The 14,314-nt window shown below is 37.4% G+C and overlaps 2 protein-coding genes and 1 long non-coding RNA gene across 3 annotated transcripts; all 3 read right to left on the reverse strand.

Annotated features, from left to right (window-relative positions):
- Positions 1 to 1,183: 1,183 nt before the first annotated feature.
- Positions 1,184 to 2,191, reverse strand: LOC9301938 (probable pectinesterase/pectinesterase inhibitor 60). The gene is given in 2 exon segments (XM_021015771.1): positions 1,184 to 2,128; positions 2,130 to 2,191. Coding segments are annotated over 2 exon segments (711 nt in total). The 3' UTR covers positions 1,184 to 1,479.
- A 1,010-nt stretch (positions 2,192 to 3,201) lies between these two features.
- LOC110225683 lies at positions 3,202 to 5,077 on the reverse strand. The gene is made up of 2 exons (XM_021015575.1): positions 4,810 to 5,077; positions 3,202 to 4,467 (listed from the first exon to the last, which is right to left on the reverse strand). The coding sequence occupies exons 1-2, from the start codon at positions 5,002 to 5,004 to the stop codon at positions 4,009 to 4,011; spliced, it is 654 nt and encodes a 217-aa protein (XP_020871234.1). The 5' UTR covers positions 5,005 to 5,077; the 3' UTR covers positions 3,202 to 4,008.
- Positions 5,078 to 8,817: 3,740 nt separating this feature from the next.
- Positions 8,818 to 9,597, reverse strand: LOC110225893. Its single transcript, XR_002330056.1, has 3 exons — positions 9,310 to 9,597; positions 9,113 to 9,212; positions 8,818 to 9,025 (listed from the first exon to the last, which is right to left on the reverse strand). It is a non-coding gene; the product is annotated as an uncharacterized LOC110225893 (long non-coding RNA).
- Positions 9,598 to 14,314: the final 4,717 nt, after the last annotated feature.

The following is a 14,314-nucleotide window of genomic DNA, read 5'->3' on the forward strand; positions in this document are numbered from 1 at the left end:
TGGAGGCTCTGATGGTTACAGAAGATTTGCCATTAGGTCAATTTAATTAGGTTTAAATTCCTTTGATCTTCTTTCATTTGTATGCAACATTCAGTTCGGATTTCGCTTGTGATTCTAAGCTCATGTGTTCTCTATGAGAGCTGCGATTTATTTAGTCTTTAACTTACAGTATAACTTATACCTACTAGTAAAATACGCTACAAATTCTTGTCATTGTCACACAAATGATTAAATATGTTTTTACCTATTGAAAACATAAATTTAGTGGCATGTTAGTCTTCTCTAATTTAATTGATTATGAACATTCAACATGTCGAGAAAGATGGCATGTTAGTCTTCTCCTCTAATTAATACTTACAAATAATATAAAAGTGACCCATGTGATCCCTTGAGTGTCGACATTTTAATTTGGATTCGTGAAAATTAAAAGATGCACTTGTTTGAATTGTGTTTTCAGCAAATAGAATTGAAATCCTTTGAGTGTCCATGCACACACTCGCAATCACTGTAAAACAAATAAAAAAAAAACGCACACACAACTTGAGATTTGGCTACGTATCTACGATCTTACGATGTGATCTTGCTTAATTAATTAGAATTATTTGATACGAAGACACTTTTTAGGTCGACACTAACCAATTTTCAACATATATATATATATATATATATATATATATATTCCACGAAATACATACGTCTCTAACTTAGACTCAAAGACTAGAAACCTTATTTTTTTCCTCTTGATTTATAAATACAACCTAGGAACCAGAGTCTTCCACCGCACGGGTTCTTGTTCCATCGAGCAGACTCTTGCTCACTAATAGACACCGAAACTCAACTCTTGTTTTTTTTTTCTCCTAATAGACAAGACACCTTCTTTTGTATTCATTTTCACATAAAGATTCATGTCTCTTTTACTTTTAGTAACGTAGTAAATTTTCTAATTGCATTAGGATAACATTTCATATTAACCGTATCTTTACTACCCCATCTTTCCAAGTTTCATGTAAATCTTCGATCCGGTTATGGAAGTGTAAATTACTACTTATGATTCGTATACACGTGCTAAAATTTGGTTCGGCAGGGATCAAAAGAGGCATTATTTCCAAATATTATCTTCCCAATCCTTTGCTCAAAAAAAAAAAAAAAAAAAAAAAAATCTTCCCAATCCAAATATCTTCATTGATCCTTTTTTTTTTCCTTCAAGCTTCTCTTATTGAAAATATTTCCCTCACTCTCTTTGACACATGCATAATACTCTTCTATAACTTTATGACAATTTATCTTAATTAGCCACGTTCACTTCAAACTATGCTTTAACCTTTAACAGTTCATTTTCCAACCGTTTCGAGTCTTTTCTACACGCCTCTCCACTTTCAGTCAAATGAGAGTGAAATAGGAAATGATTTGTAATAATGAATTATATGTTATGAAATTTGACATCGTTGTAGTTAAAGCATGAAAAACCAAAGACGGCCTCTAGAGTTCTAAAGTGAAGGGTATGCCAGTGCTTGGGAGCCACGCAGTACCAGCTATGAATTTTCCAACAGTGAAAGCAGATACATCAGAGGCTTTACTCAAGACATGAAACCCTTTCCAACGGACTCGCCACCTCGTGGATGAAGCCGGTCCGATATTCTTATATTTTGCATAGAACAGCGTGTTGAGACCATATGTCGAACCTTTAGTCCACGAAGACCACCCGACCGCACTCACAACACTATCTATATACGTCTTAAGAACCACAGTGCGCGAGTACTTCATCCAAGGTCGGCCCATATACGTTTTAACGCTACGGACCACCGGTTTTAGATCAGGAGCCGGTATGATTATTGAGTTATGGATAGAGATCCCTTTGTTTTGAATTAGATCAGTACGACCTTGTGCGATTATCACATTGGCTTGACCTTTGAGTGGCCGACGAGGGAGGATAAGACAGTTTTGGAAAACGACGGCTGCGTTTCCGAAGATAAAATCGACACTTCCGTAAATGTAGCATTCACGGTAAAACTGGCGTTGCGAATGGACCATCAGTGTGTCTTGGTATCCTTCGATTGAGCATCTATAGAAGACTGAGAGGTCCGAGGATGACCGTAGTGCCACGGCATGTCCCTTGGCCGGACCAGCCGTTCCGGAACGCTATACCTTAAGCTATGAAGTGAAGTCCCTCAACTGGGGCATAGATTCTCATGCTAAACGTCCCTTATATGTGACACATTGAACATATTCTTTATCTCGTTCAAGAACAAGAGCAAAACCAGTATTGTTCACTGAGAAAAAAATATTAGTAACAGTCAAATTTGTTGTGTGCAAAGAAAGTGAATCGGTGGTAAGAATTGTTGATGTAATTATTTTGGTGTTATGTACTAGTCGTCGAAGTAGTACAAGAAGTCATTCAGGAAGCTGAGATGCATAATTGATGATGAGGAGCTCGAGTACTTGGATGTAGGAGCGTCTATTAAGTCAGAAAAAAAAAAATTTATCTTTGTTTGAAGACAAAAGAATTATGTATGCAAAGAGGGAAATTTGCTTGAAGAGAAAAGAAAATTGGTTAAAAGGAAAAAAAAAATTTCCTTATGGAATTTAGAAATATGTCTTATGTGTGATTGGAGGAACTTGAGGCACAAGTTTCTGTTTTTTATATAAGGGAGACGTGACCTTATGAGAATGTGGATTTGAAGAGAATAAAAATCCAAAAGAGATTCAATGTGAGAGATATTGTGTGTGATCTTGTACGACGTAGTTTCGTGGTTTGGTGCTTGTGTGATCAAGCTTATTTGGGGTGTTGGTATTGACGTACGTGTTGGAGTGTTTTGGTGATCGTTTGGTTCGTTGGTGTGGTGGTTGTTCTAGAGACTTGGAGAATTGAAGTCTAGGCTCAGAGGGAGTTTAGCTCAAGGTTAGGTTATCGTAATTAAATCGAAGCACAGGGGAGTTTAGTTAGGATAGAGATTTATCCTTAAGATTTCATGTTAATAGAATGAAGCGGTGAATCAAGAGGGTTGTGCTTGGTTTACGTGTTTGCGAATTGGTTGTATTTGCTTTCTTGTTCTAGTGAAATCAAAATCTGGACGTGGTCTCGGAGAGTAAGAAAAACCGAACCTCGTTAACAAATTTCTTGTCTCGTTTACTTTATGCACTTTATTGTTACCTCACTCGCACTTATATGATCATTCAGGAGATCATTCACTACAAGAAAACAGACCGTTTGCGACTCCCATTTTAGTCGCAAAACAGTCGCAAATACTCTATTTACGACAGTTTTGCGACTAATTTAAATGGTCGCTAAAAATTGGTCGCAAAATAAATCAGTCGCAAATTAGTCACTTATTTGCGACTAGTTTCTGACCAACATAAATAGTCGTAAATAAGCGACTCATCTGTGACTAGTATTGGAAGTTGCAGATACCCGACTAAAACGCAACGAGGCTAACTACGAGACCGATTTGTGACGATAATTACCAGTCTTATCTTGCAACGGTTTTGGGACTAACATTAGAGTCCGAGTTATGCGACAGATTAGAGACTAAGATTTCGTAGGTGAAAAAATTAAGTAGTCCCACTTTAGTCGCTATCTACGTTTCTTTAAGTTACAATTTGGTCGCAAGAGAGTCTTTCTTATTTGCGACCTTTGTAAGACACTGTTTTATAGTCTCGTATTAGCAACCATATTGTCACAAGTTTTATAGTTTGTGAAACTTAGTTTAGTCACATAATCGTCACAGCTTTGTAGATGGTCGGTCACAAAGTGGTCACATATGTGGAATAGTTTTGGTCACAAAATGGTCATATGTTTCTTATTGGTCTGGTCACAAATTAGTGATATGTTAACAGTCATAAACCTGATTAATTTCCGAATTGAAAAGCCATTAATCAAAGAAAAATATCCATAAAACACAGTAATCAAGTAAACATTCCAGAAATTATCATCCTACATAAGTTATCATCCTAGATTCCTAGTCATACACAAAAGGATCATCATCCTACATACCAACAAATAATTCAAGTTCATAAGTTAGAAGAAGTAGACAAAGTAGGTGAAGTGGAGGATGCTACTCTCTTGGCCAATCCTGTCTCTTCTGTGGTGCCTGCGGTTGGGATGGCTGGTTGGGTGGTTGTAGCTGTTGTGGTTGGTAAAATGCTTGTAGGTGTGGTGGTTGCTTGGTTGGGTTGTTCAGGTGCTGTAGAAGCAGATGACAAGAAAGCTGCCAACTCAGGATCTTTCTCCTTCATGAATTCAAGAAGTTTCTCCAAGCTGGAGATCCGAGATTGAGATTGGCGGTGCTCCTCATCACGTCTTGCATTTTCAGCATCGTGTTCAGATATCTTGCGCCGCAGCTGTTCTTGAAGCTCCACAGTGGTTGATGTAGAAGAGCTCGCATAACTCTCCTTCCTCTTTCCTTTGTTCAACGTCTCCACAAGTGATCCAATACCATAAGGAGTGCCTTTGTCATCTTTATGAGTACACTAAAACAAAAGACAAAGATTCAGTGAACAAGAACAGGGATGTCAAAAAACGAAATCCAGAAACAATTTAAAGGCATATACACTGATTATCCACTTTAAAGGCATATACAATTTTAATCACATAATCAACATCAAACCAACATTATATGCATCATTGTAATTTGTGGACATAATTAAAAATAGGTCACAGTTAATCGATTATCATTCTGATTAAGTAACCATAATGCACATATAATAATCAGACTCAGTCTTAAAAAAAACAGAGAAAGGAATGCATAATTACTCAAATCATCAGAACAAGACAATCAGATACTAAGCAAAATAAAAACAGAAATCAATTACCTTAAGAAAGATCTCATTCTTTTCATCAATGCTGAGCATACGGTCAGTGGAATGTTCAGAGGAATTAGCAGAATTCTGAGGACCCTCCTCGTCCAATTCAGACATCCTGTCTTCAATGCCCTTCGCATACGCCTCAGCAACTTCTTTAGCTTTTTGATCCACAAATGATCCATCAGCCCTTGTATGTGTTTGCATAAACACTTCGCCAAGTGATACAGGACGCTTGAGCTTTTCCTCCTACAGTTAAACTCAAACAGATTTAAATCATGGAAGCAATATTAGAAAATCAAAGAAATGATTTGTTTGGATGGAAAGAGAATTCTTACCATTTATTGATGAACTTGCACAAAAGATTTCTGACCGGCTAAGTGTTTGTGCACTCCAAGACCTCCACGATCAGAGTTTCTGCACTGTGAAGCATTCTCACTCCTCTCAATAGCATCCTCAGTGTTCCAATACACCCACATCTCAGCCCAAAGTGTATCACGGATCCACGGTGGTTGTACACCACTCTGCTTTGCTTGACTGACAATCCCTTTCAACCGTTTCTTGGCTATCACCAAGAATCCTTCTCTAACAAGCTCAGTAATCCCGACATCCCAATTATACTTCCGCTACACAACAAGTAGTTAAGTTAGCAAAGTTACTAAGTCATATATAGTAAACAATAACAGAATAAAAAGTATATATGACATTACCGCAAAACTTCTGAAGTATCTCTCTCGAATGGGTATTGGAGTAACCTTCCAGCTGAAGTAAGGCCCATCAAACTTCCTCCGAAAGATTCCAGCAATCACTCTAGACAGCTGTCCTTTGTGCCGATTAAACCTGTAATGAAAGACAGAGTATTAAGTCTATATAAAGTACCTTTCATGTTAGTTAAGCACTAAGACATTGCAAAAATACTCCTAATTATATTCATTTGTTGAAATCACCGACTTTAGATGATGCAAAACAACTAAGAGAGAGTCAGCGAGAATGAAATGTGTTTGATTATATGGAGAATCCACTAAAATAAGTTGTATTTAGTGAAGAAAGTCTGAAAGATTGAATATAAACCATAGAAAGTCTGAAAGCTTGAAGAATCAGACTCAGTTTGGATCAACTAAAATAATTCTCCAAACTTCTACTAAAGGACATGACTAGATGACTTCACAGTGTTTAAAAAATAGAGATAAACTGTACACAGATGCTCCAATACACCAATATACCAATACACATGCTCAATATCAATCACAAACACAAGTAACTCCAATACAGATGCTAATTATCAATCACAAAATCATCACAATATGGTCAATGACAAAAGTATATAAGGAGAGAGATTACCAGAGAGTCTCAACTTCTGGTATCCGGTTCGGAGACAGAAGTGGAAGATGTTCTCGGCCTGGAAGGGCTAGCAAACGATCCAACAGTTCTTGGTAGTCGACATTTGGATCTTCATTCTGTTCCTCAGGGTTATCTTCATCTACATCTTCCTCAAACTCGTCTTCACTATTATCGTTTAGCTCCATTGGTAAGTTCTGTTGCTCCGGTGGATCCTGACGAGGAGGCTGTTGTTGAGGACGAGGCTGTTGTTGAGGAGGAGGAGGCTGTCGTTGAGGAGGAGGAGGCTGTTGTTGAGGAGGAGGAGGCTGTTGTTGAGGAGGCTGTTGTTGAGGAGGAGGTTGTTGTTGACGAGAAGAAGAAGGCTTTTGATGACGGCCTTGAGGTTTTTGTTTCCGACGAGCTGCAGGTGGTTGTTGAGAGCCAGCAGGCGGTTGTTGAGAGCCAGCAGGCGGTGTTTGTTGAGAGCCAGCAGGCGTTGTTTGGAGAGAAGGAGTCGGGTTTTGGGTAGATGGCGGATACTGTGAAGGACGACAACTCTGAGATTGGGTTACTGACTGTGTCGCCGAATTAGGGTTCGACGAGTGAGAGGAGGCTCGGACTGGACTCGCAGGTAGAAGTGGATTTTGACCATGGAAGACTCTTGGACCACGGCTGGTCGATTTGCCTCCGCGACCTCTGGAAGCCTTGCCCTTACCAGGAGCCATTAGAGAATCGAAAGTGTTATAGTCGAGAGAGGGATTCGAAAGAGAGAATTTGAAGAAAGGAAGGATTGAAAGAGAAGCAGAGAGGTGAAATGAAAACCCTAGAAAAGTGTTGAAGAATCGATTGGAGTAGATAGAGAAGAGGAGGAAGAATCGATTCGTAGAATTAAACCCTAGAACTGCGAAGAAGAATCGATTCGAAGAGATTGAGAAGAGGAGAGAGGCGAGAGCTTTTTCGGCAAAAACCTAGATCTAGGATGAGAAAATGAAATGTCTAGGTCGTGTTTGTTTACTAATTAACGATAAGAGTCCCACTTTGGTCGCAAAAGAGTAGGTCCTTAAAATATTTGGTGGGAATCTTAAGCGCCCAAAGACTTAGTGAAATTTTGATAAAATTTTACTAAAATTTGGAAACGTTGCAAGACAGTGGCAAAATAAGTCGGCAAATAGTCACAAAGATTGTCCTAAAATAGTCGCAACATTTGCACGAGTCGCGTTAAAGTTACAAAATAGTCACAATGTGTGACTAAATTGTGACATACTAGAACACGTCACAACATAAAATTTAGATATCTATGGATTTTGTTTCATTCTATTGATTGTAATCAAAGATAAACACTCATTTTAGTAGCATAAAGTACATATATAAGTCTTAGGTAGGTAAAAAATTGCTTCCACAACTTATTTCATAATTTGTTATAAATTCCCTATCATTCTCTTAAAAGAACATGTAACACTTCATATGGATTAGGTATTTTTGCATGTTTGGTTTTTAATCATTGAAATTCAAGAGGTTAGTTAAGTATTTATAACTAAATTCGATCATATAACACTAGTAACGTATAATGGAACATATAAACAAACCCCAAATTAGAAATTTGGATTGTTCAATATCGAGAGTTGGTAATATGTAGCAAAGTAGTCGCTAGGTTTCAGGTGTTAGACGGAAAATGGTGGCAGAAGTATGACCTTCTTGCGACTGTTTTGAAAAATGGTGATATATTCTCATTTTTAGTCGCTAAGTCTCAGGTGTTAGATGCAAAAGGGTGGCAAACGTGTGACGTTTTTGTGACCGTTTGGTAGATGTGATCGTTTATCTTGTTTAGTCGAAGAATGGTGGCAAAAGTGCGACTGTTTTGTGACTGTTAGTAAAATGATGGAAAAAAAAAGCTCTACTTGACTCGAACCGAGAACCTGCTTTCAAGTATGGCAAGTTTGTAACCAAATTGGCTGTTTAATTAATCGTTAAATGTTTACCAAAACTAGTAAATAAACATATCAAATCATCAAGCCATTTAATTAAAATATATTACAAAACACACATTAAAATTTAGTCAATTATTTTACACACATTAAAATTTAGTCAATTATTTTACAAATGACTTATATTTATAATTATTCTTCATCTTCACCTTCTTCTTCATCTTCATCTTCGGATGTTGATGAATTACAATGAAATTCGTCTTCTCCTTCAGCATCTTCAATATCAAAATCGATAGGTTCATCTTGATGATTTCCGTCAACTAAGCTCTCAACTATAACTTCTTCAATCATGCTCGGAGGTGCATCATCAACAGATTGTTGCAGTATAACCTTATCATTTTCAGTAAACTTCCCTTGAACAACATTCCTTGGATTAACTTTGCAAATTGAAAGCCACGTTTTTCGAGGTCGTTTTGTGTTCGGGTATGACAGATAACACACTTGATCAGCTTGAGACCCTGTACAAAGCCAAAAATTTGAAATAAAATAAGATCGTCTCTAGCAAATACTTGAAAATAGGATGAAAAATTACCTAAAATAAATGGTTCGTAATTTTGGTATCTCTTTGATTGTAGCACGTCTACAACGCCTCCATCTGAAATACGAATTCCTTTGCCAAGCTTTGGGTCAAACCATTCACAGTAGAAAAGTGTGATCTTTAAGTTAACCAGTCCTGGATACTCGAGCTCGATTATCTTTTCCACAGTCCCAAAAAAATCTTCTTCGTGAGATGCTTCAGAATAATTTTGTCCTCGAACACATACTCCATAATTCATTGTCTTTCTTGTGCGCCCATGATTCCGCGTGTGAAACATATATCCTCTAGTAAAATACATGGGCCATGACTTGACTTTGTTTTCAGGACCTTCCACTAGTTCATGAACCCATGGAGGAAAATTTTGATGACTTCTCGTTGCTTCCACCTAAAATGAAAATTATATAGATTATAGTAAAGATATATCCAATCCATGAGTCGATTTAAAGTGAGATCGTTAGTGTATACGACGTACGTATTGGCGAATCCATAAATGAAAATCTTCGTCTCTTTTAGAGGTGACCTCATCATCAGAGAGTTCTGGATATTCATCCCGAATTTGCGCGTCCAACATACTGCTTTTGGATGTGTAAAAAGATATTCTCATTAGTCGATTAATATAGAGAACACTCTTAAAACTTATATTATTACTTGGTAAAAATGTACGTATACCTTTCAAACGGTCGAAAATAGTCACAATTACGCAAAACATATGCATGTGCGCATGTATAATCTTGCTCAGTTAACCAGAACTCACTACTTTTGCCACTTGGACGACCGACTTGTGTGAATATGTCTGGTACCGGGACAGGATATACAGGAACTTCACTTTCATCATACCGACTTGTCCTGCGAACATAAGTATATATATTAATTCATAAAAATATTTGCTTTTATTAAAATAATGGTATTCTCATTATAATATAGTATGAAATACCTTCTTCTAATAGCTGTAGAAATGTGCGATGCAAAATAGTGTTTCGAGAAGTATGATATCTCATCATTCATGTACGATTGAACGATTGAACCCGCTGGATATCTTTTGTTCTTCGCCTTGCCTTTCAAACGTTTAAAAAACCTTTCGAAAGGATACATCCATCTATATTGAACTGGACCGCCAAGCTCTGCTTCGTATGGTAGGTGTACAGGTAGGTGCTCCATCACATCAAAGAAAGAAGGTGGGAATATTTTTTCCAAGTTGCACAAAATCATGACAATATTCTCCTTCAAAAGTTGGATGCGACTTAGCTCCAATGATCGAGTACTTAAATCACGGAAAAATGCTCCAATGCCTACAATACAAATAAAATAAAATTAATAGTCATATTATTTTATATATAGAGCAAACATATATTTATAAATTAAATATATTTACCTGATAATGCAAGATGTACGTTTCGCGGCAAGAGTTCTACAAACACAAACAGAAGCAATCGTTCCATAAATACATGGCAGTCGTGACTTTTCATTCCCGAAAACTTGCCTGCATTGATATCTGCACAACTAGCTAAATCTGCTACATAGCCATCTGGAAATCTGACCTCTGATTTGACCCATTCAAGGAGACTTTTTTTTGCTTTCGCACTCAATCTCCAAATAGGAAATGGAGCTCTCCCTCGATCATCAACATGCAATTCAGGCCGATCACAAAATCTGGAAACATCTATTCTTGAATTCACAGTGTCTTTTGATTTGTCTTTCACATTCATCACAGTGTACATGACGTTATCGAGAATATTTTTCTCAATATGCATCACATCAAGATTGTGTCGTAGATTTAGATCGGTCCAGTAAGGTAGCTCCCACAGTATGCTTTCTTTGTGCCAGTTATACCAATCTCCATACCCATCCACTTTATTTTCATGCCCATTTCCTCTGCAGTCAGATGTCTTAGGCGGCTCGGCAGTCTTTATACGCTCATATAAAACTTGTTCACCAGTCAACGATTGAGGTGGATACTCGTTCACTGCATTTTTACCCTTCACAAAGTGCTTTTTGTCCTTCCGTAAAGGATGGTTAAGAGGAAGAAATCTTCTGTGGCAATCAAACCAACATGTCTTCCGACCACCTGGCAACCAAAATGATTTTGTATCCTCCATACAAATTGGGCACGATATTCTTCCATGTGTAGTCCATCCCGATAATATGCCATATGCTGGGAAATCGCTAATAGTCCACAAAAGGACGGCTTTAAGTATGAAATTTTGATCACATGACACATCGTATGCCTCAACTCCGTTATGCCATAACTCTTTCAACTCCTCGATCAGTGGTTGGAGGAAAACATCAAGACTGGCTCGTGGATGATTTGGTCCCGAATTCAAAATTGTAAGAAACAAATACTCACTGTTCATGCACATATCAGGAGGCAAGTTGTATGGAGTCAAGATCACGGGCCACAACGAATGATTTTTGGACATGCCAAAAGGATTGAAACCGTCAGTACATAATCCAAGATAAACATTTCGCGGTTCTTCTGCAAATGAGGGATGGAATTGCTGGAAATTCTTCCACTCAGCCGCATCTGATGGATGACACATTAATCCCGCTTCCGATTCATGCTCAGCATGCCATCTCATCGAAGCTGCAGTCTTTTGAGATTGATACATTCTCTTCAATCTGTCCCCAATCGGTAAATACCACATCTTACTAAATGGTATTCTTGTTCTTCCTTCACTCTCCTTGTATCTTGGTTTTCCGCAGAACTTGCAATTCCCCAACTTCTCATCATCTTTCCAAAACAACATACAATTATCTATACATACATCATATGTATAGTACGGCAATCCTAGCTTTCGCATCAAAGTCTCTGTCTCGTAGTAGGAACCGGTCGCTTGATTACCTTCTGGTAAATATTCTGTAAACAATTCTGCCCATCCGTCCATGCAAGTTTCTGACAAATTGTAGTCCACCTTATTGTTCATGAACCGAGCTGCCAACGATAATTGCGATTGACCTTCCCGACATCCATCGTAAAGTGGAGTGTTTGCGGCAGCTAGCATGTCATAAAATCGTTTTGCTTCTTGGGTGGGTTCTTCATGAACATGATCGTTTCCACTTTGATCATGTTCATTATATTCGTTATATGGTACAGAACCATGAAATGCATCATTAACCATCCCAGCATATACATTCTCCTCATCATTAGCCATCCCATCATATACATTCTCCCCATCAAATCCTATTGGTTCATGCGTACCACTAGTATAATTGGTATTATCAGCATATTCATGATGACTACTAGTTCCCTCCCCAACAACATTATAATCTTCACCATGTTCATACCATACATAATAATTCGCCATAAACCCCCTACTAAGCAAATGACTCGAAATTGTGGCAGCTTTCATGCGTTTAGAATTTTGACATACTACACAAGGACAATAAAACCGACCTTTTCTGTCTTCAACGTGAGAGCTCGCAAAATCGATGAACTGTTCCACACCAGCCAAATACTCTCCCGAAACATGACTAGTGTATGGATCGATTCGGTTGTACATCCATTCGCGTGATGGATTATTCCACATCGTTTTTTTCTTTCTTTTATTTCTCTCTTTTTTTTTTCTTTTTTTTTCTCTCTTTTTTTTTTCTTTTTTTTTCTCTCCTTCGTTTTTTCTTTCTTTCTCCTTACGTTTTTTCTCTTAATTTGAAGTTGGATGGAATGAGAAATAAAATGACGAAGGCCTTGTATATATAGTGAAGATTTTGTGACTCTTTTGTGACTGATGTTGAGGAGTCACAAAGTTTGGTACACCTAACTCTATCGCATTTTTCACATTGTGCCAACTTTTGTAACTCTTTTGCGACCGATTTCAAATAATTCGCAAAATTCAGTACACCTAACTTTTTCGTATTTTTCACGTTTTTTTACCTACATTTTGTGACTAATTTACTACTAAACCGTGATCGAAATATGTAGTTGCAAAACGTCGCTAAATTGGGACTTCTGTGCGACTGATTTTTCTGACTACATATTAGGTCGCTAAGTGGTCTCATAGTGCGACGTTTTTGCGACCAAATAAATAGAATGGCAAAACAGTCGGATATGAGTCGCTAAATTGAGACTGTTTTCCGACTATGTGTTTCTGTCGCTAATTAGCGACTATATTACATCTACTTGAATTGTAGTCGTTTAAGAGTCGCATATCAATTACAAAATAGTCGCTCTTTTTTGCGACCAAATAAATAGTCACAACAAGGAGTCCCAAATTGCAGGTTTTCTTGTAGTGATTCTTGAGATCGTTCAGGAAGTAAAACAGAGCTAAGAATCATGCGTTATGGATTTATACAACTTAGGAATACTTGGTCTAGGAGAGAATCGTTACAGAGATGGTGCAATGGGGTTTCATCCTTGGTTTCGATGGAGGCGACCCTTGAATTAGTTTTTGACCATGATGTGACTCAAGTAAGGGGAGATTGGTGTTGGTAGGTTGTTGTGTTACTAGTGATGAAGTCATTGAAGCTAGAGTTGTTGAGTTTACATACATAGTCAAAAAGGGGAAGAATGTTGATGCACTTATTTTGGTGTTTTGTACTAGTCGTCGAAGTAGTACTAGAAGTCATTTAGGAAACTAAGAAGCATAATTGATGATGAAGAGCTCGAGTACTTGGATGTAGGAGCGTCTGTTAAGTCAGAAAAAGGAAATTATCTTTGTTTGAAGACAAAAGAATTATGTATGCAAAGGGGGAAATTTGCTTGAAGTGAAAAAAAAATTGGTAAAAAGGAAAAATCCTTTTCTTTATGGAATTTGGAAATATGTCTTATTTGTGATTGGAGGAACTTGAGGCGCAAGTTTCTGTTTGTTATATAAGGAAGACGTGACCTTATGAGAATGTGAATTTGAAGAGAATAAAAATCCCAAAAGAAATTCAATGTGAGAGATATTGTGTGTGATCGTGTGCGACGTAGTTTCGCGGTTTGGTGCTTGTGTTATCAAGCTTATTTGGGGTGTTGGTGTTGACGTACGTGTTGGAGTGTTTTGATGATAGTGTGTTCATTGGTGTGATGATTCGTGTGTGGTGGTTTGGAGAATTGAAACTTGAAATACAAGACCCTAGTTAGTTTAGTGTCAACTTTTTAAATGCCATATAATTAATACAAATAACTTTCTTTCTTTTTTGCTTTATCCCACACAAACGGCTTTTTAGTCTATATATATAACCTATATCACATATAGTCTATAATATTATGGTGCTATAAATTCTTGTTATTCAGGGCCGGTCCTAAGGTAAATGGGGCCAGAAACAAAACAGAAAATGGGGGCCCCTATTTGGCATCTTAAAACCATGACTGAGAGTAGAAGAGGATTAAAGGAAGAAGAGAATCGATGAATAGAGAGAAAAGAGGAGGAAGAAAGCCGAAAAGTCGTGGGATTTGTGGGGAGAATTTGTTTTTTTTTGTTAATTCTATTTAAGTTTTTCTTTTATAAATTTTCCTTTTATTCAATTAAATTATATTTTGTTAAATATCACTTTTCCATATCATCATCATTTATTTTACTTTATCAGTTTTATGCTTGTTGTTTCTTCTATATACGTACAATCTTATTACTATATATATATAACCTATACAAAGAAAAAACTTTTCGGGGTCCCTTAGAAATGGGGGCCCAAGTCCATTGTTTCTTCTTGCTCTGCTGAGTTACGGCCCTGTTGTTATTTGTCAAATATAATTTAG

Source organism: Arabidopsis lyrata, assembly GCF_000004255.2.
Source record: "Arabidopsis lyrata subsp. lyrata unplaced genomic scaffold ARALYscaffold_8, whole genome shotgun sequence".
NCBI lineage: Eukaryota > Viridiplantae > Streptophyta > Magnoliopsida > Brassicales > Brassicaceae > Arabidopsis > Arabidopsis lyrata.